Genomic DNA, 27,769 nt, shown 5'->3' on the forward strand with positions numbered 1-27,769 from the left:
AGTAGGCAGGTGCAGAAAATAAATGAGAGGGTGGGGGGTCAATAATGACACACTTATCTACTAGAAAAGACATTAGCAAGGTAAGAATATAATCTTTCTTTCTAGTGCAATAGGTTTGTCATTCTAGACTAGCGGGATGTACAAAAGCAGTCCCAGAAATTTAGAGCGGGACTACTGCACCGGCTTGTAACACTGAGGACCCAAAGGTAGAATTCTCCCTTGCCACCACATCCACTCTGTAAAACTTGACAAATGTATGTACAATAGAATGGACCAAGTTGCCATCCTACAAATCTCCTCGAAGGAGTGCCTGAGCTTCTGCCCACAATGAAGCCACACTTCTAGTCGAATGCACCTTTACAGAAACAGGAGACTGTATCCCACAAACAATATATGCTGACGACATGGCCCTACAAATCCATCTGGCAATCGTGGTCTTGGAAGCTGGTGCAATGCGCCCAGCTGTGTCAGCACAAAAATGGTCAGATAGCCTGAATTTGTTGGTGAACTTGAAATATCGGAGAAGTACCCTCAACATCTAACTTCTTCAGAATCCGATCCTTTTTCTTGGACCCTGTGGACTGGAATGCTAGCAATCTGACTTCCTGATTGACATGAAATGCCAAAACCACCTTTGGCAGAAAGGAAGGAACGGTGCATAAAGAGACTACAGTGACTTCAGTGAATTTAAGGAAAGGCTCTCTGCCACTTTGAGTTTTAAGGTTAGTCTTGAACAGCCTCTTGAGAACCTCATCCATTCTGCGTTCCTGAATATCCTTTAACACCACGCTTCCCTTCTTCAGTAAGGAGGTGCGCTTTGCAACCTGCGCTACCAAGGAATTCACTTTGGAATGAGCAAACACTTGGTAACATTCTGGAGCCATCGGATACAGCCAAGCCATAGTCCTGGCAACTTTAAGGGACTCTTCCAAAGCATCCTAAAACTCTGTGACCAACACATTAGTATCAGGATGCCAGGGATTCATAGAAGACTGGGCTCCTACTCCACTCATAACAGAGGAGGAAGCAGAGGGGACCTGCTGGGAATCCAAGTTTAACTCCCAAAGCAAATCAGTAATCAGATCCAACAGAGCCGAGGGTTTGAATAATCAGAGAACTGTAGGATCATCTCAAGTTTCAAGTTTATTAGGATTTTATATACCGCCTATCAAGGTTATCTAAGCGGTTTTTTACAATCAGGTACTCAAGCATTTTCCCTCTCTGTCCTGGTGGGCTCACAATCTATCTAATGTACCTGGGGCTATGGAGGATTAAGTGACTTGCCCAGGGTCACAAGGAGCAAGATCGAGATCCGCCACAGGGTCTCTAACGCATCTGACTGCAATCCTGCATCCCCTACAGGGAGGGCACACCCTGAGACAGCAATGGCATAGTAAGAGACCCATTATTGTCTCAATCTCCCCTCGAAAAGGTCCCCTAAAGTCTGGCCTGCTGCAGCCACACACCCTGGGAGATCCTGACCCCTCATGCGCTATGTGAAGCGCTGCCAGACTTCCCCTTGGATGATTGGCTGTCCTGAAAGGCTCTTCACATCAAATTAACAAATTCCAGAGAAAATGCCAAAATAGGTAGCGCTGAGTCTACTGTAGAAGACTCCAGCATGCATCTCTCAGGTTCTGTGGTCTCTTGCCCCTGCACTTAGGACAACCTCCATTCTGGGACCCAGAAAGGAAAATTGCCCCAACCAATGGGCTTCCTGCTCACTATTCATCTCTAGAGAGCAAAAGGGAGGCTAAGCTGGCTGCTCCCACCTCTCTTCATATGAGGTGAGGCACAAGGACACTCTTCGGGTGCCCATTCAGCACAAACCTGGCATGAATTAGGGTTAAAAGAGCCTGAGGACTCCATCCCTGCTAGTTTAGAGGCAAAACAAGATGATTTGAAGCTTCTGGAGAACTTTGAAAAAACTTGGGAAATCCATGACCACAGCAGCAGCATTTTGGCACCAGAAAACACCTCAAAATGCTGAAACAAAACAAAAGAAAAACTAGCAATTTAGAGGTGGGGAACATCAAGGAACAGACAGAAACCTTCAAAAACAACATTTGCAGACCCCCTGATTTTCTTCATAGGCTGTAATGGCCTTACTCACCATGACCTGTGCTGGCAATGTGTTGCAGCCTACCTCAGCTCCAAAAGTAGCTGAATCAGGGAGAAGAAATCACTGCCTCAAACAGAGCATCCTTCCAGTGCTGAATCTTCGGGCTGCCAGTCTGATCGATGTCTGACTAAGCCTCCAATCCACATGGACACGCAAAAAAAAAAAAAAGGGGGGGGGAGAAAAATGTACCCGGCACCCTGCAAGACCCCACTGAGCCCCCTAGGGATGCATAATAGCTGGCACTCTGTAAGCAGTAGGTGAGCAATACTACCAGGGGATGGCCCTGAGCTCCGAAAAGGCTTCTGCAGGCTGGCTAACAGGTACCACAAAAAATTGGCCTGTCAGTTGCAGACCTCAGTCTGCTTCTCCTCCACGCAGGCAGAGCTAAACCCTCAACTAGGGGAGCTCTTAGCACCAAAAGATATGCGAAAAAATGACCAAAAATAAAGAAATAAGCAGAGTAGATCAGAAACAACTGTAGGTGGCAGCAGAGCCCTCTGTGAAGTAGAAGGGATTTAAAATCCTGAGTGGATTCCTTCTGCAAGGCGAGCACTGGGATATAACACACTCATCCAGAATGACGCATCTATTGCTCTAAAATAAAGAATCTGTCACACTAGAACAGTTATTATCTCTTTGTTCTGTCTCCACAGAAATACAGGTCAGCACCCCACCCTCACCCTTACCACCACCACCATTTTCTTTTGAGCATGCCCAGTAACCCCCCTCTTTTACCCAGAAGGGATCACCATGCAGTGGTACCACAACTGCCTTGAAGAGAGGTTGCTGGAGAAGAGCGAACACTGCACTAATGAGAGACTGCAGCCCTGTCAATGTCCCAAAGTGATTGGATGGATAGCTGTTAATCAAAGAGGTACATTAGAAAATGAGAGGCTGGAAGATAAAACTGTTAGAATAACAAAAAGAATAAAACATCTGATAACTCCTCAGAGTAGGAAGTTTTTCACTTTTTACCCACAGTCAACACTTGCAGAGCTAGACTATTGCCAGGCACCACCCATATATTCATTCACCAAAACTGTTACCAATATACAAGAGATCTTTAAGTCCCCAAACATGCATACTGAACCCAATAAAGAACTGATGGGGATGTCATCAGGTCTTAGTGCACACACTTGCAGGAAAAATGAGACAGCAGTGAGGTATAAAGTAGGGGGAAAAGAAGGGACTCTGAAATCCAGGGGTTTTGCCTAAAATGAGGTTGTGGAGAGTCTGACCTCCTCCTGGCCATATACTCTAAAAATCCCTTCAGCATCAGGATATGTATTCCACACAGAGATGGAGAAACTCACACAGCAGCATAGAGGCCACCACAAGCCGAGTGCATGAAGCCACGGACCAAAGTGTGCAAGATGAATGTCAGAAACTGTGAAAATGGAAACAGATTGAAGAGTAAAATACCAGCACTGATATTATTCCTCGGCAAAAACCTCAGAGAGACCTGTAAAAGCAATCACCTGCAGGTGGAGACTGTGGATCATACAGGTAATGCCGAACCCCACCAAAAGCAGGTTGATGTAGACAAAAGCCCTCATAGCATTGGTCAATTTCTGAATCTTCCTGTTACGCAGCTTCTTGGGCTTCTGTCTGGATTTCTCTCTATGGCAAGAAAAAGATTCCATCAAACTCCCAGACTCAGGACCATGTGATCCACACATCATCACACTAGTGCCAAGACTCACTCCAAGCCAAGACTCACTCCAAGCAGCCAGATCTCTATGCTTCAGCACTACTGTCAGGACTCACATTCTCAAACTGAGCACAGCAAGTATTATACCCCTACTCACTAATATAGACTTTGAGTGCAGTAGATTCTATATCCCACTACAGTAGTGAGCCTAGACTCACGTTTCTAGCAGAATCAATAACCCAACACATCACTGCCAGGGTTTAGACTCTCAGCATCAGTGCTGGGCTGTAGGTGGAGACAGTCTCCCATTCTCTGTACTCACCCGCTAGGTCCATCAGTGTTTCTGTCTATTGGTCCATCCACGCATTCCTTCATGCGCCAATCCATAGCATAGCCAATAAAGGGGCAGCTGAACACACAGAGAAGTTGCAGTACTCCAAAGATGGAAGAATAGAAGCTGACTGCCAATGAAAAAGAAGTAGATTCCAGCATTAGCAGAAAACCCGCACAGAAGAATGGAGCTATCATTAACTTAGCAAAGAAAGCTCTATTTCACTGCATAATTTTCCTTACCTATGGAGTCAGTCTTTTCCTTCAACTCTTTGGAAGCTTAACGGGAAAACAAAACAAAGAAAAATAACCACAACTTTGAAAATATGGCATGAGCATTTTTGAAGTCATAGAAACATAGAAAAAGACGGCAGATAAGGGCCGCGGCCCATCTAGTCTGCCCACCCCAATGACCCTCCCCTATTTATCTTTGTGCAGAGATCCCACTGACGATCCCATTTCTTCTTAAAATCAGGCACGCTGCTTGCCTCGATCACCTGAAGTGGAAGTCTATTCCAGCGATCAACCACTCTTTCGGTGAAAAAGTATTTCCTGGTGTCGCCGTGCAATTTCCCACCCCTGCCTCATCTTCATCTTCTCATTAGTGGCCTTACTGTCTCCCTCTCTATTTCTCACTATCTTATACTCTTTTGCTATCTGTTTCCTCCTCCGCCTCTCTGTTTCTCTAGGAGATAATGGAGATTCTCTCTCTCTGCTACTCCTCTCCCACTGTCCCCATCCTGTCTCATTGTGTTCTCCTCCTATTCTTTCTCTGCCCCCCTCTCTTCATCTCACCATGTCCCCTTTCATCCTGCTTTCTTCCTCCTCTGCCTCCTCTCCTCTCACCATGCTCTTTTCCTGTCACTTGGAACTCCAGCATCTTGTTCATGGCAGCCATATAGAAGATTATCCTCAGCTGAGACATGCCCATGGTGACAAGACTCCAGAGAAAGATGGGAGAGCAGAAGCTGTGACAAAACGGAATTGTTTCTAGGAAACAAGAACAAAAAATTACAACTTACAAAGTGTTTCTTCAATACACCCCTCTAGTACCAGCCAATCACACAAGGTTTTCACCACTACACCCCCTAACCCTAACCCAATTACAGTGCTTTCTTCACTACAACCCCTTGTACTAGCCAATCATAGAGTGCTTTCAGCAAGACATTTCCTTTCCTAGTACCAGCCAATCACAGAGAGCTTTCACTATACCTCCCTGATACCAGCCAATCACAGAGTACTTCATCCACAAATGATGTACATTAATATGCCTTATTATTCATGATTCTGAACTTTTGCCATTCCATTGATTCTGCCATTTTCTTCCTCCAAGTGGTCAGTTAAAAGTAAACCACCCAACTGTTGATGATATTAGATACAAATGTGTCTATTCTCTAATTATCCCTTACCAATTTGCAAAAAAATTAGATTAATTTGTCAAGGAAAGATTAGGTTCTTACCTTGGTAATCTTCTTTCTAATAGACAGACACTTTATTCCTGAACCATAGGGTAGTTAGAAACATAGAAATAGACGGCAGATAAGGGCCACGGCCCATCTAGTCTGCCCACCCCAATGACCCTCCCCTACCTTTCTTTGTACAGAGCCTCATTAGCATTCTTTTTTCTCTGTCTTCCATCATTCTGGGCTGTCCTTCAATTCCTCATTTCGAACCAAAGCAGATGGTCAGCCCTGGAGAAGAAATAGAATAGAGAGGGGTATGTGGACGCTCCCCGAAAAACATGGCTGTTCTGCTCATATCATTAACATACAAAAAAGATTTTTTTAAAAACTTAACCATTTGCAGTATATAACAAAGTAAATACAAACAAGTCACCAACCTAAGTGCGACCTACACTAAGAGCGTGGGAGATCCTAAAGATACCCCTAAATTCTTCAATGCGGCAATCGCGTCCTCTATCCTGTTAAGGCTAGATAAAGGAAAGAAACAAGATGTTGAGGTTCCCCGGCACATTCAAGGCAGTAAGCAGGCAAACAAACATCTAACAGGGTGGGCTTCAGGAATAAAGTGTCTTGTCTACTAGAAAGATTACTGAAGTAAGAACCTAATCCTACCTTCTAGTGTGACATATACTTTATTCCTGAACTTTCAGAACATAACAAAACAGTCCCCTGAGTTTAGGGCGGGGCAGATGAACCTGATGACAATACGAATGATCCAAATGCGGAGTCCATTTCGGCTGCTATGTTCACTCTGTAAAACTTTGTGAACATATGGAGAGAGGACCATGTGGCCACTTTACAGCTTTCTTCTAGGGACACCGCTGAAGATTCCACCCATGAGGAAGCCACGCTTCTAGTGGAGTGTGCCTTGACAGATATAGGCAGACGCTTTCCACTTCCGATATAGCCTGAAGAAATGGCCATATGGATCCATCTTGACATGGTTGGTTTCGAGGCTGGTTGGCCTTTATAGGCAGCCCCCGTCAATATGAAACGATGATCCGACAATTGAAATTTGTTCGTAACCTCCAGCTATCACAGTATTACTCTGCGCACATCCAACAATTTCAACACCTTGATCCTGAGGGAGTGAAGGCAGCCAATCACACTTCTTGACTGATATAGAAGCTGGAAACCACTTTTAATAAGGAAGATGGGACTGTGCATAAAACCATGCCTGAATCTGAAATTCTGAGGAAGGGATCTCTGCATGACAAAGCCTGGAATTCTGACACTCATTGGGCTGAGGTAATCACCACTAAAAACACTGTTTTGATTGTAATATCAATAAGGGAAGCTTGCTCTAAAGGTTCATAGGGCACTTTAGCTAGCGCCCACAGAACCAGATTAAGACTCCATGCTGGACAAGGCTATCGCACTAGAGGACGGAGGTGCAAAGCACCCTTCAAAAACCTGGCCACACCTGGATATGTGGCTACAGTGTTCTTATTAACCTTAGGCCCAAAACATGAGCACCCCACAATCTGAACTTTCAAGGAGCCAAACACTAGGCCTCTTTCCAGTCATTCCTGCAGGAATGCGAGCACCACAGATATCAATGCCAAGTTCGAGTCCTCACTCCTCTGAGCATATGGTTGGAAAACTTCCAGGCTTTTGCATATGCGGCTAGAGTCGCTTTCTTTCTGCTTCTTAGCAGATATCCACCTGAATATCCTTTGCACGCTAGCGCCGAGCACTCAAGAGCCATGCCATAAGACCAATATGTAAATAAATGGTTTCTAAGGTACTCAGTAAACGTCTTATGTCATCTTAAGTGTTTTCAATAATTTTCTAGTCTATTTAATAGACCTCAGAACCACCACTCCTCCATCCCATCGAAGTGTAATCACGGGGAGATGCAAGTGGTGCACTCCTCACCGGTCTATTTAATTTCAATTTTATATCATTCCTCCAATTCTTATGCTTAAATTTACTTATCTTACTAATGGCGAACTATCAGTTCTCACGGTAGACTGACGGTAAGACCCGACATGTTTCACAATTGTTTCTTCAGGGGTCTGTCCTAAAGTAAATATACTAGTCAGGTTAATATTCCTCCCATATGCCATTACTCTACACAAATCTACAAAAATCTAAAAACTCCTTCTACTTACAAATGCTACCGCCATTCAACTCTAATCAATCCTTGTTTGTAAGATGGCTGCCGCATCTTAAAGGCTCCTTTTATATTGTATGCTAAGAGACCTCCCTCTCCATGGGATAGGACCAGAAAGGGTCTGCCCACAGCCCCAGTGTGCAAGGCCCTCCCTAGTCTGAATTTCAAAATACATGCATCTTTATCAACATCACACGAACACCCTAGAATAGAGAAGCCCATTCAATCTCTAAATTCAATCCATGTGGGACTACTTTATCAAGCCTGTAGATCCACTACTGTTCCTTCTGGTTAAGAGCTTTTTCAATGTTACCAACCACCCTCCCATTCTGTTGTATACCGTCAATTATACGCCATCTTAATTCCGCTACTGTATGGTTGAATTTAATCATATGGGGAACCATCGGGGCTGACATTATGCCCCTCTTGATTCTTGACTTATGCTCATTTAACTGAGTTTTAATTTGGCGACTTGTCCTGCCTATGTAAATTAAACTGCAGGGGCAAACAATGGCATATATAATGCCTTTACTATTACAATTAGTGTTGTTTCTGGCCCTAATTGTTGTGTGTTTCCCCGGGACTTCCCACTGGGTTCCTACAATCGTTGTTTCACACCACTGGCATTCACCACACCGGGAATGTAAACCACGGGTGATGTTGATAAAGATGCATGTATTTTACATTCCCGGGTTTATATTCCCGGTGTGGTGAATGCCAGTGGTGTGAAACAACGATTGTAGGAACCCAGTGGGAGAGGGAGGTCTCTTAGCATACAATATAAAAGGAGCCTTTCTGATGCGGCAGCCATCTTACAAACAAGGATTGATTAGAGTTGGATGGAGACCTTGGTTACTTTGCAGATGGATCAAATTTGCATACCATGGACGTCTTGGCCAATCTGGTGCTACTAGAATCACCAGCCCTTGATGCATCAAGATCTTGTGCACAAGTCTGCCTATCATGGGCCATGAAGGGAAGACGTAAAGAAGTCCTGCCTTTGGCCAAGGTTGCACCAGGACATCCAGGACTTTGCTTCCTGGCTTGTATCTTTGACTGAAGAACCGATCTTCCTTCTTGTTGGCCACCATTACCATCAGACTGAATATCAGGTGCCCCCATTGCCTCACAATGCAGGTGAAGACTTCCTGAGACAGTGTCCACTCCCTGGGATCTAGGATCTTCTGGTTGAGGAAATCTGCTTGCACATTGTCCACTTCTGCTATATGCATCGCCAAGAGTGCCAAGAGATGGGCTGCCACCCATCAAAACACCACTTGGCTTCCAAGCGTAGAGAAGCACTCTTGGTGCACTCCTGGAAATTGATATAGGCTACTAGTGATGCATTGTCTGAGAAAAGTCATACCACTTTGCTCTGCAGCACACTCCCGAACGCCTGAAGCGCCAGGCAGATGGCTCAAAGTTCCAAGTAGTTGATTGACTACTTTCTCTGAGAAGGGGACCAGCGTCCCTGAACTGATGCACTTCACAATGAGCCCCCCCACCACCACCACCACAGGGTGGCATCTGTCGTTAGGATCACCCATGAAGTGATGCGAAGGGAAACTCCTCTGGTTAGAGACTGAGGCTCCAACCACCAGGCTAAACTACGACATGCTTCTGCCACGTACCAGCGAGACAGGAGCGTATTCTGGGGTGGAATAAGTGTGCCCTTGCCCAGGGGACCACATCCATGGTTGCAACCATTGATCCCAACACCTGCAAATAATGCCAGGCTGTTGGAGCTGTTTAATTCCAAAGCTCCTGTATCTGATGCAGAAGCTTCTCTCTGCATGCTTCTGGGAGGAACACTTTATTCTCTCTTGTGTCGAACCGAATTCCCAGATACTTCAAGATCTGCATTGACTCCAGGTGGCTTTCCAAAAGTTGACCACCCAGCCCAGCTTCTTCAGGAGCTGAAGTACTCTTTGAACAGCCAGCCAGCCTTTGGATTCAGATTGAGCTCTTATCAGCCAATTGTACAAATACAGATATAACCTGCTCTGTGCAATTATGCTGCAACTATAACCATCATCTCTGTGAAGGTTCATGGCACTATGGCCAGCCCGAAAGATAAGGCCACAAACTGGACGTGTTGTTCCAGCACATGTAAATGCAAAAACTTCCTGTGCTCTGGAAAAATGGGAATGTGCAGCTAGGCCTCCGGCAAATTCAGTGGGATGAGAAGTTCCCCAGGTGCCACTGAAACAATTTTTGACCACACCATCTCCATCCGGAAATGGGGTATGCTGAGAGCCACATTTACTGCTTTGAGGTCTAGAATTGGCATCCACTCTTCTAGGCCTCTCTTGGGCTCTATGGCTTCCAGATCCAGATCCACTGTTACTCTGGCTTTGGTTGCTTTTTTCAGTTTCCCAGCCAGAGAGTCCAAAAAAGATCCAGGAGGGGATGAAAGAACTTGAGCTTGTGCCCCTCCTGTATAATGTCCAGCACCCAGCGGTCTGTAGTGATCTCCACCCATGCTCCTCAATAGGCTGATAACCTCCTTCCGATGAATGGAGGCTCGGCTGATGGCTTGGCATTCTAACTGCTTCTTGGAAGCTGTGACAGAGAGGAATATTCAAGATTGGGGGCGCCTGGCACCTCCAAATTCTCTATCTTTAATTTCTGATTCAATGATCACCTCCAAAAGCGCTGAAGGCTTAAACAGCATGTGCACAGTCGGGTCCTCTCCGAGATCAAGGCCTTCTACCAGATCTGGATCTGGCCCTCCTAGAGATGAAGCAGCATCTCCTGCTACAGAGGACCCCGACTGGGAGAGTAAATGCAATGAAATAGAGCCCTCTTTGTCCCAGTCTTCCTCAGACTAGACTTCCCCGTCTTGCGCATGGCACTGTTGCTGGGGAATTCCACTCTTCGGGAGGGAAATCCCCGGCATCAGCATGGCCATGATCCCAAGGGTTCCATTTGTCTCTTATTATTCATGTAAAGCTTCAAACATCATATTGATGAATTCAATGAGAAACCCCTGTCCAGGATATCCAGACAGCCCGTGGGGATGCTCACGAGCTCCTTTCTGGGGTTTTGTGGCAGTGCCACAGCTATGCTTCGCTGGGAACACACTTGCGCTACTTCCGAGCTCAAACCTGGACTTTTTTCCTGGCTCTTGCACCATTTGGGCACTAACACCCCCCGAGAGACTAGAGGCTAAGCCAGGGATTTCCCCCCAAGGCCATCTAGCACAAATCTGGCATGAATACAAGGTATCCTGGCCTGAGGAGTCCCATCACACCTGTTTTTGAGTAAAATTGAGGTGTTTTGAGGTAGATAAGAGGCTTTTATTTTCAAATTGAAAAATCCAAGATGGCCACCATGCGCCAAAAACTAACAATTTTGTGATTTTAGAGGTGGGGAACCTGACTAATCCCAAACTAACCCACCTCAATTTTACACCCCCCCCCCCCCCCCCATTTTGTTTTTTCAAGGTATGCAGGGAGCTATAAGTGCTGAAGCTGCAGACAGCTTAAGAGGGAGACCTTTTGCCTCAACATGCCTGGAATACAGACTGCCTGTATCTTCGGATTACCTAGCAGACTCAACAAATTGGCCAGAGACCTTAAAACCTACCAGGACTCACCATGCAGATGGGGGGAAGAGAAGCAGTCAGCCCCGATTCAGGAAAAACTGCCATGGAGTCACTCAGCCTGTGCTCAAGCCCTGTGCGGATGAACCTGGGGCAAGCCTTGCTCCTAAAGGTTCAGTCGCTGAGCCCCTGAATTTCTAGTGCAGGCTGTTCAGGTGGGTGCACTGCAAAGCAATTTGCCCCTTGGAAGCAGACCCTCAACCTTGGAGTCCGCACTGTCCCGCAGCCAGAGATGCCCGAGATTGGGATCCTCTGCAGCACCAAAAAGTTTTGCAAATGGTAAGAAACAACTGAATTTAAATTAAAAATAAACATGAGCAAAAAAGACAGGCTCCTATCATCTCACTTGTAGAGAGACAACTGAGGAATTTGGGGACAGCCCAGAGGGGTGGGAGGCAGAGCAAAAGAATGCTAATGAAGCTCTCGACAAGAATTTTCACGAGAAGGGGTCGACTACCCGAAGGTTCAGGAACACTAGAACAGAAATTAAACTGGAAACAAAGAGTGAAATATTTAAGAAACATTTAAAAACCTTTCTATATAAGCAGTATTTTAAAAGATTACATTTTATAATGTAAGTGGTGATATGTATGTCTGGCTACATTATGTTCCCAGTATCCAACTTGAACTGGATTATCTTATTGTGATTGGTATTGAAACATTTATATAAATGCAGAATGTAAACGGAGCTGTAATGTAAAGTGATATTACAGAAGCAAGAGAAAGGCATCTAAAGAAGTACCAAAGGCAAAACAAACAGTGTTGACTATCAATGAAGAGGTGAAACAATACAAAGAAACAATAAAAAGAGATTATGTCCTTACTTTAATATCTTTTCCAGTAGATAGGTGTGTCATTCTAAACAAGCAGGTTATCTCCCATGGCCTTCTGCATAAGGAATCCACTCCAGATTTTTTCAGTGTCCCTCCTATTTCAATGTGAGCAGTTAGTACCCAAGCATGCTAATGCTCAAACTGAGAACGTGAAGTAAGGATAAAGATGGGACATGCCCTAACAATAGAACTTTTCTGCTTTAACATAAAACACTGTAACAGGTAACAAACTAGCAACAGCTAACACAAGCATCAAAGGAGCTTAGTTAGTACCCCTGAAAACGCTCATCCTATTTTTTTCTGTTTAAGTTTTTTATTGAATTTTTTTTCCATTTAACAACAAGTGTCTTAAATTTTCATACAATTATCTTAACAATACACTTGATATTTTTATAATATATTTTATATATAACATTTCTTGTCTTATTTTTCTTATGGTTTTATATATCATATAATTGTAATTATTTTTCTTATAAAGTTATACAATATATATATTGTAATGATTTTATCAATTATTATTTAAATATGAACCTTTTCCCCCTCCCTTTATTACGTTATTTTCATGTAAGAATATCATCTATTATAATATTTTATTTATAATGTATGATAAAGAGAATAATTCCCTCCCCTTAACCCCTCCCCCCCTCCTTCTTTATACTATTTTCTTATCATGGGAAAATGAAATTCAAATATTGCAATATTCTGTTAATGGTCCCCAAATCTTCTTGAACTTATTCATATATCCTTTTTGTGTTGCAAATGCATGTTCCATCTTATATATATGGCAAACTGAGTTCCACCAGAAATTATAGTTCAATCTGTCCCAATTTTTCCAATTATGTGTAATTTGCTGTACTGCTATTCCAGTCATTATAAATAAAAGTTTATCCTATTTTATTATACAATATTCTTCAAGGCTCAAAGGGCTGACTGGCATCCAAGCCCAACTTGTAGAAGCATAAACAGAATGAGACAGTAGGCAGGCGCAGGAGGGACAGGGTGGGAACCTAGAATGACACACCTATCTACTGGAAAAGATATTATCAAGGTAAGGACATAATCTCTTTTGCCAGTGCAATAGGTGTGTCATTCTAGACAAGCGGGATATATAAAAGTAGTCCCAGGAATCTGGAGCGGGCTGACTGTGCCAGCACATAACAAGGAAGAACCAAAGGCAGAATCTTCTCGTGCCGCAACATCCACCATGTAGTCTCAGTAAAAGTGTGTAGCATGGACCAAGTCGCCATTTTGCAAATCTCCTCTGGAGAGACCACTCGAGCCTCGGTCCACGACGAAGCTACATTCTAGTTGAATGCGCCTTAACAGAAACAGGAAACTGTTTCCCACAGACAATGTAGGCTGAAGAAATGGCCTTACGGATCCATCTGGAGATTGTGGCCTTGGAAGTAAAGAATGACATGGGGACAAATTTCCAGGTCCCGTCCCTGCAGGAACTCAATTTCCCTGTCCTGGCCCCCACGAGTTTTGTAACTGTCCCTGCCCCATTCCTGTAAGCTCTGCCTTAACCGCACAAGCCTTGAATACTTATGATTTTTAGTTTAAATCATTTTTATTGTTGAACATCAAAGAACAAACCACAGAGAACAAGAATCAAGATCTTACTTGAAGAAACAACAATGACAATATTTTCCAATTTTCCTGCCGCAATCTTCGGTGGAGGGGAAGAGTTATCGGCAAAGGGGTTGGGCTCCCTCCTAACACGATCGTCGACGGTGGGTGGGTCATCGGGCAAGATGGCTTGGGCTCCCTTCTGCCGCGATCGTTCGGGGGGGGGGGACAACTGGCGGGCGCAGCCGCTATACTTATCACGGTAGGGAGATCCCTTGCTGCAATAAGTATAGCGACCATGTCTACAGTAAACCGGTTCTGTAACCAGCGTCTGTAACATGGACGTCGGTTACACAATCGGGTTTATTTTAGGCGGGTGTAGGCCTGATTCTGTATAGGACGCCCGTCCCGGGCGTCCTATACAGAATCCGGGCCTTAGTGGACACTCTGGATGCTGCCACCAGGACAAAGGCAGTTCACTACAGTGAAGGTGATGTTGGCCTATATGAAAGTGCAGGTACTACATGTAGACTTGAAGAGAGGGGACGTGTATGCATGTGTCCATGAAATCTTGATGCAGAATTTTTCTTTAATTATTTGAGAGAGCACGGAGGTCAAGAATTGATCAAAGACTTTCCATCTTTCCTGGTATGAGGAAGTACTTGGAATAGAACCCCTAGCCCCTCTGTTGAGAATGAAAGAGAAGTCTTCTGGTAGTTTTTTCGGAGGGAGTTCTAGTAGATGTATAGAGTACCCTTATATCACCACAGGTGAAATTGAAGTATCAGTGGTGGAAAGCGAACATCATTAGTGGGAGAGGGTGAGTGGACCTCCGATGGGGCTAGAAGGAGGTTGTAGAGCATTGACTAGGCATTCCCAAAGCATGCCAAAAGACTGAGTCAACTTCTGCTAAGTAGGAGTCTGAGATTTTTGAGAACATTGGTTTCTCTGGCACTTAAGAGCCGGATTTGTGGAAGACATTGATGGGATAGTGTAGCCCCGTTTAAATGATGTAGTCAACCATGTAGGATCGTATGAATGGGTAGGAGTTTTCGGTGTCGTCGACTTAGAGGCTGAGGGAGAGGTCATACTGCGTTCATGCCTGGTGATCCTTTGCGCAGCTTTTTCAATATGATCACCAAAAAGCTTGTCCCCCTAAACAAGGGGAATTTGCAAGATGGTCTTGGATAGGGAGATACAAGCCTGATTCACAAAGCCACACTTGCCATCACATTGCAATGGATAAGGCTGATGCTCTGGAAGTTGCATCAAAGACTGATCTTGACATGAATTTCATGGTTTGAAGGAGATCATGTGTAGTCTGTTGAAAATTAGGAAGTTATTCTGCAGGGATGAATTGTTCAAAGTAAGACAGGTGTTGAACTAAGTGCTTGAAATAGAAGGTCATATAGAAATTGTAGTTGAGGATGCAGCTAGTAAGCATTTTATTTTGAAATAGCTTACGACCAAGTTTGTTCAAAGTACAACCCTCCCTACTTGGAGGTGTAGTGGCATATGATCTGGATGACCTCTTCAGAACAGACTCTATTAGAAGATATTGATGCTGCAATTGTGGCTTATTTAGGTATGATATTAAAGCCAGGACATGATTGCATCCTGGGTTTTTGCCAGGTACTTATGACTTGGATTGGCCTCCGTGAAGAAAGGATGCTGGGCTAGATGGATCTTTGGTCAGACCCAGTAAGGCTATTCTTATGTTCTGTAAAGGGAATCCAATTTTGATGGTGCCACTGGTATAAGTAGGGGAGTCTCCCAAGTTTTTCAATATGAATTCTCGTATGAAACCATGGAGTGGGAGTTTTAGACATTCCTTCAGGATTTGTTCAAAGACAAGTGCATTGAAAAGTACAGCTCTTGGTTATGGTTCGGATTCTATATGAACAGGAAGAGCTTGAACAATCTGCCTTATGAACGTGGAGAAAAAAAGACTCTCCGGTGGTGACCTACGCCTAGGTGGAGGTGGAGGCAGAGAAGGATCTGATGAGAGCCAATAGGACTCTGGCGCAGAACATTGTGGGTCAGAGATATCCTGAAGGGATATATCGGAATCTTTTTGCTCTAAGACTGGAGATTTAAAAAATGTTCCTCCAGAAGGAGCAGGATGCTATGTGGTATGATGGCTATGGTGCCGATGATAGCGTTGGGAAAGACTCCTGTGTCTCCTTTGGTGACGGTCCGATGTTGATAATGAAGAAGTGCTCTGATGATGAGACCTGGATTTGCATCGATGAGACGTAGATCTGGTACTATGAGGCCTCAGAGCTGTGCTTGGGCTGGGCCGGTACTGGAGAAATCAGTGCAGCAATGGGCTTCGATTGGCCTTGAAGCATAGCTGCTGGCTCCTTATAAAGCAGCTTGCAAAGATGGCCCTGATTGGTAAGTTGTGGTATCAAAGATATCGATGGTACTGTTGGTGCAGGGTGTCGAGATGGTGGTGACCTTGATGTAGAGGCATGTCTCAGAGGAGACACTTCCTGTAATGATGGAGAGTGAGATTCCTGCGGATGTCATTTGGCATGCATCTACTTACTCAATGCTATAGATGCCAGCGTCATGTGGCAAGATGAGGCATAGAAATCCTTTTTAGCCTGTTTACTGGATGGTGTTTATTTAAAATTATTTATAACCTGCCTATCCACAAATCTAAGTGGAGAACAATAATCACATACAAAATCACACAAAAAATACAAAAAAACCCAGCACAATAAACAGCATAAAAAAAACCAGCACATCCTCAAACTGTCACATGGCTTGCGCCAAAATAATGCACAATTTTGGCCCCCATTCTCAGATATATAAAAAAGGACTACACATCCTCAAACTGTCACTGCGCTTACTCCAAAGAAGTGTTCAAACAATGCAGTTCTCACCCCTTCTGAAATGCCAAAGCACATTTGATTGTCGCAACAACAGAGGTAAGGCATTCCAAAGCACTGAGCCTTGCACTGAGAGCATAGATTTGCGGTTCCCTGTAAGCCTCACGGCCACCAATGACAGAATTTCTAATCTCGAGCTGTCTGACAACCGTAAATCACGCAAAGGACAATGCCACTGTAAAAGAGAGCGAACACTTGCCGGACAATTATACTGCAACACCTTGAAAACCACACACAGAAACTTGAATTTGACCCGCATACCAACAGGCGGCCAATGAAGCAAGTATCGGGTGTGATATGATCAAATGAACAATAAGGCTTGCAGCAGCATTTTGTGCCAATTGCAATGCACGCAAGACACATTTGGGCAACCCTAAGTAAATGGAATTACAATAGTCGAGCAGAGGTGTGAACATAAGAACATAAGCAGTGCCTCTGCTGGGTCAGACCAGAGGTCCATCATGTCCAGCAGTCCGCTCACACGGCGGCCCATCAGATCCAGAACCTGTATAGTGATCCTCTATCTATACCTTTCTATCCCCTTTTCCTTCAGGAAATTATCTAATCCCTTTTTGAACCCCAATACCGTACTCTGTTCTATCACACCCTCTGGAAGCGCATTCCAGGTGAAGAAGAACTTCCTAGCATTGGTTCTGAATCTGTCCCCTTTTAATTTTTCTGAATGCCCTCTCATTCTTGTAGTTTTCGAAAGTTTGAAGAATCTGTCCCTCTCCACTTTCTCTATGCCTTTCATGATCTTGTAAGTCTCTATCATGTCCCCTCTAAGTCTCCGCTTTTCCAGGGAAAAGAGCCCCAGTTTCTCTAATCTCTCAGCATATGAAAAGTTTTCCATACCCTTTATCAATCGTGTCGCTCTTTTCTGAACCCTCTCGAGTATTGCCATATCCTTCTTAAGGTACGGCGACCAATATTGGATGCAGTACTCCAGATGCAGATGCACCATCGCCCAATACAATGGCAGGATAATTTCTTTCATTCTAGTTGTAATACCTTTTTTGATTATACCTAGCATTCTGTTCGCCTTCTTAGAGGCCACTGCGCACTGTGCCGACGGCTTCACTGTCTTGTCCACCAGTACCCCCAAGTCCTTTTCTAGGCTACTTTCACCCATTACCAGCCCTCCCATCGTATAGCTGTACATCGGGTTTCTGTTTCCTATGTGCAAGACTTTACATTTCTTATCAACATGATAACTGCTCAAAAATTATCATCTGAAAGATAATCATGTAACCTCCGAAGTAGACGCAATTTAAAGAACATGCCAGATATCACTGCCTTAATATGGGCCTTGAAGCCCAAAGTGGAATCAAACACTACACCCAATTACCTACATTGCCTGTGCACTGGGACAACCTTGCCTGCAAGGGAAATCTCAGAAGGGTAACATGTCATGTTCTTCCCACGGCCTATATATAACACTTTAGTTTTAGTGACGTTTAGCTTTAATTGATTTTGCAACATCCAATCCTGAATGACAGTAAAACAGTCATTTAGGTATGACACAGCGTCATCTTGAGATTTTACAATAGGAAAAAAATGAATATCATCAGCGTAAATTTGAAACTTAACACCCAACGTACGCAAAATCTTACACAACGAAAGCAGATAAATATTGAACAGGACCGCTGAAAGAGCAGATCCCTGTGGAACCCCACAGGGCAAAGAATCCCAGTCTGACTTTGTCTCATTCGCTTCAACACAGAAAGAATGGTTTTCCAAAAATGATCCAAACCATTCCAATACCTTACCCAAAATACTCATCACCCATAGTCTTGCTAGCAAAATATGGCATTGGCATTGGTACCGAGGAAGTTGATACCAAATGATGCGGCTTTTTCCTCCAAGGGTCAATTGATTTACTGCCTGAAAAAGAGTTGATGCCGCTAGTCAGAAACCTGGCTGAAGAACAATTTTTGAGAGAAACCCCGAGAAATCTAAATACAACAAAATAAAAATAAATGAAATGAAAAAAAAAAAACAACTCAGGAAGGTACAAAAAGGAACAAAATAGTGCAATTGGAGAGACTCCAACGACACAAGTCTTCTTAGCTCCGCGGAAAACTAAGAACTGATGGTCCCGCGAACTGACGTTGGGTGGGAAGGCACTCATGCATGCACATTACGGGCAGTTTCGAGACTTCTAAAGAAGTTTAAGTGACAGTACACTTTTGCACTGTCCATACTGGGATGACGTCACCCATCTGTGAGAATATGCTGCCTGCTTGTCCTGGAATAAAACTTTATATTAAGGACAAAGCCTCCCACAGTATTACAGTTTAGAGACACAACTTGCACCTGAATCGCTTTGTATGAGCAGTGTGAAGACTTTTAGGCACAGAAGAGAGGAATTTTTATCCTAAAGATAATTATCTTTGAAAAAGCTGTGGGGCCAATATTCTTGAAACTAGTTATAAGGGAGGCAGCACATGCTCAGCAGGCCCAGTCAGTGATCAACATATTATCCAGAGAATGTCATGCCTAACCGCATTGACACTATTCAGGTAGTGCCGGGGCAGTCTGGGAGCAGAGCTAAGGGAAGCCAGAAATTATCTAGCACTGTGGATATTTAACAACACTAACAGGTAACTATCCAAGAAAGTCAGTTCAGTAAACAGAAAACCTGTCCTAAAACATCTCTGGTACTGAATATCGACAGGATCCAGAGAGCTTCCCTGATATCCAGGTACAAAGAAACTCTGACCACTGTGGGTTAAATACGTGTTATTCACTCTAAATTTGCTTGGCAGTTTTTATCAAATGAACCTTTAAGAATACAAATTTACTACATTAACGTGTAGTGATGCATCTCCCATAGGGCATATCAAAATGGCCTCTAGAAACAAATCTATCTTGTGTAAGGCTGCTGCAGCCCCTTCCCACACAAACCTCTTCTATTTAATGAGTAACTGTCCTCATATTCCCCCTTCTCCTACCCCTAGAGATGGGACATACGGGCAGGGGGTGCCTTTTGCTGCAGGTCGCCAGTTACATTTTGGTCCAAAGCTGGACCACTCGGCTTAATCTTCTTACTGGAAAATAACAAGAAGGAAAAGACATGTTCATAACCATCTAGAAGCACCAGCATTTCCTCATAGCAGCAATACCATCTCCCACTCACAGGCAGCATTGTTATACCACCACTCTTCCTCCTACACAGTCGCTTCTTATACCATCCCTTCACCATAGTTAGTACTTTGTTAACAGAAATGCTAGGACCAAATAACTGTTCTGTATAGTGACTGGAGAAAGAAAATTCTCAAGAATAGTACAGGTAGCAGAAATTTACAGAAATTGCCCCAACTACATTGGACACTGCCAGCTTGATTATACAGAACTTCCAAATGCACATTTTACATCTAGGGCTGATGTTAGACATATGGTGGCTTATGGCAGAAATTTGTAAGGGGGCCCCAAAACCTGTGAGCTACGGTTACCATATTTTTCTCTGCAAAATTCTGGATGCCTGGCCTCACTCCATTCTGCCTTTGGCCAGCTCCATTCTTCCCCAAGCCTCAGCCTGTTCTATTTGCACTCCTCTAACACCAGCTTTGAAAGGAGGCTCTCCAACACAGTCCAATTATTAAGCCTAACAGTAACTTTGAGAGAAAAGGATCATATTGAGCACACTCTTGTCTCATGAGCAAGGTTCATTCCTGTCATGGTCTGTAAAAATCACAGAAATATATTTCCCTATTGTGTTTATTTTATTGTTGTTTTTAAAATTATTTCCCTTTGACTTTTTTGGCTAATGGCAGTATATCAAATAAAATAAGTGTAACTATAAAGCGAGCTTTCTAGCAGTCTCTGACACGGCCATGCAAATGGGCTCTTGAATATTGAAACAAGCACCCTGGTGGATTCCTGAAAATTGCAAGTCATTCTCCAAGAGCAGCGTCAGCTTTTGGCGACAAAAATCAGCAACTGGTCCGGGGTTGCCGATACAGTGACAGCACTGTTTTGAATTCTTTATTCATTTTTGCATATTACAGGTGTATTAGATAAAATCATACGAACTTATAAATACACACTTGATTAACTTTCATGTAACACGTTAAATACAACATTTCATTACATATTTATATTCTATAATATCTTGAATATTATGTAATACACCTAATATCTAAACAATTATTATTAAAGTAGAAAACCCTCCCATCCCGTTACAGAATTCCATCCTAATACAGCAAAACTATTGATATATTCATATACATTATGAGATGAATAAAATAATACCCACCCACTTCCCCTCCTATCAAATATCTTACTTTGGGAGAATGTTATCATTCATTACAAAAGTCTGTTAATGGTCCCCAGATCTTCTGAAATTTACCAAAATTTCCTTTCTGTGTTGCTATTGTATGTTCCATTTTATATATATTGAATTAAAGAATGGAAAACAAAGTGATATCCAAATAATAATGTAATACAACAAAATTGATGGAACACTGATAGTGTATATAATGCAATTTTAATCAAGGGAAAAAAGACCTCAAAATACCCCTATATTGTGTTCAATAAAGTCACAACTGTTTTGGGGTTAGGTATCATCATAGGTCAAAAACCCTTGAATTTTATATAATTTTTCTAATTTTAATTGATTTTCATATTAAAAAGTTTTATCTTTTATTTATCAATATAATGAATATCAATTTTCTATTTAAATTTTTCTATTTGAATTTCTCTTCTTGACAAATGAGCATTTAAGTGACCAGCAACTGTTAGTCTAATACCATGATAACCATTTTGTTTGTGTTTAGAAAATGATTAGCACTTATCTTTAATGACCCAACGGAGGCCCCATCCGTTTCGCACTTATGGGCTTCTTCAGGGGTAATGAAAAGGCTTATTGATTTGCCAGTTAAACTTTCATTTTGCTCAAAGATCTGCACTGATATATGTCACCATCCTTTTCTTTGCTCGATCAAGCACTTTTTGATCGAGCAAAGAAAAGGATGGTGACATATATCAGTGCAGATCTTTGAGCAAAATGAAAGTTTAACTGGCAAATCAATAAGCCTCCGTTGGGTCATTAAAGATAAGTGCTAATCATTTTCTAAACACAAACAAAATGGTTATCATGGTATTAGACTAACAGTTGCTGGTCACTTAAATGCTCATTTGTCAAGAAGAGAAATTCAAATAGAAAAATTTAAATAGAAAATTGATATTCATTATATTGATAAATAAAAGATAAAACTTTTTAATATGAAAATCAATTAAAATTAGAAAAATTATATAAAATTCAAGGATTTTTGACCTATGATGATACCTAACCCCAAAACAGTTGTGACTTTATTGAACACAATATAGGGGTATTTTGAGGTCTTTTTTCCCTTGATTAAAATTGCATTATATACACTATCAGTGTTCCATCAATTTTGTTGTATTCCATTTTATATATATGGCATACAGAATTCCACCAAAAGTTATAATTTAATCTGTCATAATTTTTCCAATTGTATGTTATTTGTTGAATTCCACCAAAAGTTATAATTTAATCTGTCATAATTTTTCCAATTGTATGTTATTTGTTGAATTGCTATTCCAGTCAATATAAATAAAAGTTTGTTATTATTTGACAAAAGTTGACTCTTTGCTCTCATTGTCGTGCCGAATAAAATAGTATCATATGTCAAGGCTACCGGATTTTCCATCATCCTATTTATTTGAGGCCAAATAATAATATGAATGGACAATAGAATAAAAGATGATCTAATGTCCCAGCCTCAAGATGACAATGTCAACATCTATTAGACGTAGAGCTATCTAATTTTTGTAAACGAACAAGGGGCCAAAAAGCTCTATGCAAAAGAAAAAAACATATTTGTCTCTTGATACTGTACATCTTAACCTCCAAGACCAAAGTTGTAGCCATTGAGATGCATTAATTTGATGCTTAATCTCAATGCTCCAAATGTCTCTAAGACCGTTTTTTGGTTTTTTATTTACAAATCCAGATATTAATTTATACCACTGTGCGGTCTGGTGTCCCAGAAAATCCATCTGAAAGCATAAGAATTCCAGGCTATGATAATTATTAAGATTTTTCCATTCAGGGAACCCTACCTGAATGGCCTGCTTCAATTGCAACCATCTAAAATACTGTGATTTATTAAGACCAAATTTATGTTGCAATTGTGAAAACTCTAGCAGCTTATCATTAGTTATTATCCTCCAAAGTACAGATTCCTGCCACCATCCAATGCTTCCAGATGATTTTAAAACCGCCAATTTTGATCTTGGGGTTTAGCCAAATCGTTTGAGTTGTTGATTTATTTATTGGAATAGGAGTTAGACTACTTATATATCATAAAGTTTTCCAGGTATCAACATATATTTTATGCTTTTTATATAACCTTATAGCACCTGGTAACAGTAAGAAGTGATCCCACTGCTATTACAGCACTTCTTTCAGAATGACTTCGTTATTATGTTTAAGGTCCTCAGCGGGCCACCACACACTCAAATTTTCGTATACGACGCGATGGTGGGAGTAAACTGATTATGAACGGGAGAGGGAGCCTTGATAAAGCCCTTGAGTTACACGGGCGAAACATGTTGGTGGCTGATGTTTCTGAACCCTCCCGGCTAGCGTCAAAACCATAAGCTAAGTACTTTTAGTATTTATATATTACAATTAAAAAAAAACTTTTTCAATAAAAATTATAGTTATATACACGGGTCCAGTGACGAATGGGAGCATAAAGCCCCACACTATGAAATAATTTGAGTGTGTGGTGGCCCGCTGAGGACCTTAAACATAATAACGAAGTCATTCTGAAAGAAGTGCTGTAATAGCAGTGGGATCACTTCTTACTGTTACCAGGTGCTATATGTATATATTCTTCTTTCAAAAAGTGGTGATTTGAGTGCCCAGTGTTTCATTTTATATAACCTTGGCATTTTGATACTAACAACATGACCAAGACGCAAAGGAAACATGAGTCTCCATTCTAGCCAGAACCAATCTGGTATATTATCAATGGGCTCTGGGAGGATACAATACATACCTTGACGCAAAATATAGGCTTGATGATACCTATAGAAATTAGGAAAATTTACCCCACCCTCCACAATTGGCCTTTGCAAGGACACTAAAGCAATTCTAGGAATTTTACCCAGCCAAATAAATTTTGTTAGAACCCTATTTAATTTTTTATAAAAAGACCCCTGAAAGAAAACTGGTAACATCCCCATTTGGTAACAAACTACAGGTAAAATCATCATTTTAACAGTTTGTACTCTCCCCCACCAAGATAAATGTAGAGGATTCCATTGCTCACACATTTCTGTTACCTTCTGTAATAAACATTTTTCATTAATATTTATTGTATCATCCACTGTTTTTGTAATCCAAATTCCTAAGTATTTTAAACCATCTTCCTTCCAAACGAAAGAAAATGCATCAAATAAACCTTTTGTACAATGTACATTTAGTGGAAGAACTTCTGATTTATTCCAATTTATCTTATAACCTGAAAATTTTCCAAATTTCTCAATCAACTCAAGCAAACATGGAATGGTTGTTTTTGGATTCCTCAAATAAAGCAAGATATCATCCGCATACGCTGATACTTTATACTCTCTATCTGAAAGCGGAATACCCTGTATCTCCTTCACCTGTTGAATAGCTAATAATAAGGGTTCCAAAACAATATCAAATAGCAAAGGAGATAAGGGACAACCTTGTCTAACCCCCCTCTGCAAATTAAAACGTTCTGAAAACATATTATTAATATATAATCTAGCAGCAGGGGAGCTATACAACGTTTGTATTATTTGTATAAATCCTGAACCTATACCAAACCATTCCATTGCCTGATACATGAAGGTCCATTCCACTCGATCAAAGGCCTTTTCTGCATCCAAGGAAACAGAAAAAGCCGAATCTTTCATGGCTTTTGTCAAATATAGCATATGAAATGCCAGTCTAGTATTATGAGATGAATGTCTTTGAGCAACGAATCCTGTTTGATGCATACCTATAATGAAAGGGAGAGCTTTAGCCAATCGTAAAGCTAATGTCTTAGCTAAAAGTTTACCATCTACATTAATTAAAGAAATAGGCCTATAATTTGAAACCAAAGTGGGATCTTTATTTGGCTTTGGTAAAACTATAGTTAAAGATTCTGCCATAGTGCCTGTAATACAACCTTTAATAAGTTGAGACTGATAAAGATTTAATAAATAAGGCAATAAGAAATTTTGAAATGATTTATAAAACTCTACAGTATAACCATCTCCACCTGGAGCGGATCCAACTCTAAGGGACTACAAAGCTGTTCCTAATTCTTTTGATGATATTGGCTCTTCCAAACTTCGTTTTATATGTTCAGGAATTTTAGGACCCTCTAATAATTTCAAAAATTCTAAACCATCTTTTTCTTTATCTAAATAAGTCTCAGAAGAATACAGAGATTTATAAAATTTTAAGAATTGTTTTAAAATAGGTTCAATTTGAGTAAAAGTTTCACCATTCTCATCTTTAATGGCAATTAATTTTGTTTTCCTTTTTTTCGCTTTAAGATAGTTTGCCAATATTTTTCCCGCCTTATTTGAGTTTCCATAATACAAAGTTTGCTGAGAAAATAAATCTGTCCTCATCAATTTAGATGAAATCTCATTATATTTGCCTTTAACTTTTAAAAGATCCTGTTGTATAGAATATTCCCACTTTTCTATTAATTTTGATTCTAAAATTTTTATTTCTTTCTCTAAATCAGAAAATTGTCTTTTGACCTGTTTCCTAAGATGAGCCGAAGAAATAATTTGTCCTCTCATGGATGCTTTAAAAGCATCCCATAATACTTCCATGGAGATTTCATCCGTGTCATTAAATTGAAAATAATCTTTCATTTTTACTAGAAGATTCTCACAAATATTGGATCCGCAAGCATTGTATTATCAAATCTCCATATTGGTCTACTAATATCCTGATCTACAACTTTAAGTTCAATCCACACCCCACCATGATCTGATATAATGATTGGATCAATGGCAGCTTGTGTCACTTGATGTACTAATTGATTTGAAATAAAAATGTAATCTATTCTTGAAAAAGAGTTATGAACATGAGAACAAAAAGAAAATTCCCGACCATCAAAATGAAGGATCCGCCAAATATCTTTCATGTCACAAGATTGTACAAAATTATCTAATCCTAATGATTTTATAATTCTTCTTGAGTTTTTATCCATCAAAGGATCCATAACAGCATTGAAATCTTCAGCTACCACTAAATTCGAAGTACCCAGTGGAAGAATCAGTTGTTAAAGAGTCTTAAAAAATTCATTTTGGTTTGAATTAGGGGCATATACATTAAACAGCGTCATGGTAGTATTTCCCATGCTCATTTCCACATGTACCCATCTGCCAAGAGAATCTGATGCCTTTAATTTAAATGAGGCAGAGCATTTTTTATTCACTAAAATAGTAACACCCGCCTTTTTCCCTATAGCTGATGAGAAAAAACAATGTTTGACCCAACCACCTTCCAGTTTTTTAGACTCAATATTTGACAGTATATAACAAATATCCGCATTCTGCCTTTTTAAAAATAACAATGCTTTTTTCCTTTTTATCAGATGATTAAAGTGCATCTTGTGGCATGTGTTTTGACTGTAGCTAATGAAAAAAAATTAAAAAATTACAGGAAGAATCATAAATTGGCTATTTATTTTTTAGCGGGAGTAGTAAAAGCATGCTTCTTGAGCACGTGTATTATAGCCCCCCTTGGCAACAGGAGAGATACCCAATCTCTCCCGCCGCTAAGAAACACCCACTGAAGAAGGAGAGATGCCCAATCTCTCCCACCACCAACCAACACTCCCTGCAACCCCCCTTAGAAGGAGAGATGCCCATACTCTCCTGCTGTCATGCAACACCCCCCTTCCTCAATTGTCTCCAATGATCTCTGCCCTCTCTCCCTTACCTTACTTTCAAATGGCTGGCCAAAGGAATGCCTACTCCCTCCAGCCAGCTGACCCGCCTCTTCAAAATGGCAGGCCTTCTCCTCCCCGAGGGGCCTGAGGTTCTGATTGGCCCAGATTGTTTAAGGCCGGGGGAGTGTGTCAGTTGGCGGAAGGAGAGGTTGGGCATCTCTCCCGCTGCCAGGGGAGTGTGTTGGTTGGCAGCAGGAGAGATTGGGCATCTCTCCCACTGCTGGGGGAGTGTGTCGGTTGGAAGCAGGAGAGATTGGGCATCTCTACCGTTACCGTGGGGGGGGGTGTTTGTTGGCGGCAGGGCAAATTAGGCATCTCTCCCACTCCTGGGGGAGTGTGTCAGTTGGCAGCAGGAGAGATTGGGCATCTCTCCCACTGCCAGTGGATGTTTCTTAGCAGTGGAAGAGATTGGGCATCTCTCCCACTGATGAGGGGGTACTGCAGGTATGTTTCTTGGTGGCGGGAGAGATTGGGCATCTCCCCCTCTGTTGGGTGGAAGGCTTGATTTTTTGTTGTTGGGAATTTTTTTGCCTTTATTCTGCACATGTGCCCATTACTATCACCAGCGAAGGGCACATGCAAATTTAGCAAGTCTTCGCTACTTTTCACCAATCTCACTTGCATGAGCATTTTTGGCAGAATGACTCACTTTTTTAAAATCGCTATTATAACAGCTGCGACAGCAGCCCATCGGTTTTTAATATGACTTTTAGAAAATCTAGGCCTGAGTACCAGAGGTAAATGGCAATCACAACATTTATTCATTGAAAAGCTTTGATAAGAGTCTTTTCTCTAAGCTTTTCAATGAATAAATATTGTGATTGCTATTTACCCCTGGGACTCAGTTTCTTATCTTCTTGGAGGTTCACTGTCTCATCCTACTTTCTGATTCTTATATCTGTATAAGAATGATCCTTTCCTTGTTGAGTTTTTTTATTGTTATGAAAATGTAGTCCATTTGGAGTCATTAGCTCCTCTTAGTCATTAGCTCTCTTAGACCAGCCTCCCAAAGCCAACAGTCCTCCCTCCTACCCTCCCATTTAGGGCTATTATACCATCCTCATAAGAAAATTCTGGTTCAGATCCATTGTTCACCAATTCCAGAATCCTATGCCAAAACCATCCCATCTCCCACAAAATGCACTCCTATACCATCCCAGTATTCTCACACCTTCCCCCCCAAACCAGTTTCTTGCTCATTTTGTTCTTTTCTTGACTCCCA

The 27,769-nt window shown here is 41.7% G+C and overlaps 1 protein-coding gene across 6 annotated transcripts in view; it reads right to left on the reverse strand.

The window, feature by feature from the left end:
- Positions 1-27,769, reverse strand: part of LOC117347976 (large neutral amino acids transporter small subunit 3-like) — a 50,007-nt gene that overhangs the window by 5,411 nt on the left and 16,827 nt on the right. For 4 of the 6 annotated variants that reach the window (XM_033919515.1, XM_033919514.1, XM_033919519.1 and 1 more), the window contains 7 exons: positions 19,559-19,635; positions 4,950-5,093; positions 4,347-4,382; positions 4,096-4,234; positions 3,601-3,742; positions 3,436-3,509; positions 2,858-2,981 (listed from right to left, as the gene is read on the reverse strand). In XM_033919515.1, coding sequence (XP_033775406.1) covers positions 2,858-2,981; positions 3,436-3,509; positions 3,601-3,742; positions 4,096-4,234; positions 4,347-4,382; positions 4,950-5,093; positions 19,559-19,635 — 736 coding nt within the window. The remainder of the gene's footprint in view (positions 1-2,857; positions 2,982-3,435; positions 3,510-3,600; positions 3,743-4,095; positions 4,235-4,346; positions 4,383-4,949; positions 5,094-19,558; positions 19,636-27,769) is intronic. The other 2 variants (XM_033919518.1, XM_033919516.1) reach the window with 2 other exon arrangements.

The sequence above is a fragment of the Geotrypetes seraphini genome, chromosome 14, assembly GCF_902459505.1.
Source record: "Geotrypetes seraphini chromosome 14, aGeoSer1.1, whole genome shotgun sequence".
NCBI lineage: Eukaryota > Metazoa > Chordata > Amphibia > Gymnophiona > Dermophiidae > Geotrypetes > Geotrypetes seraphini.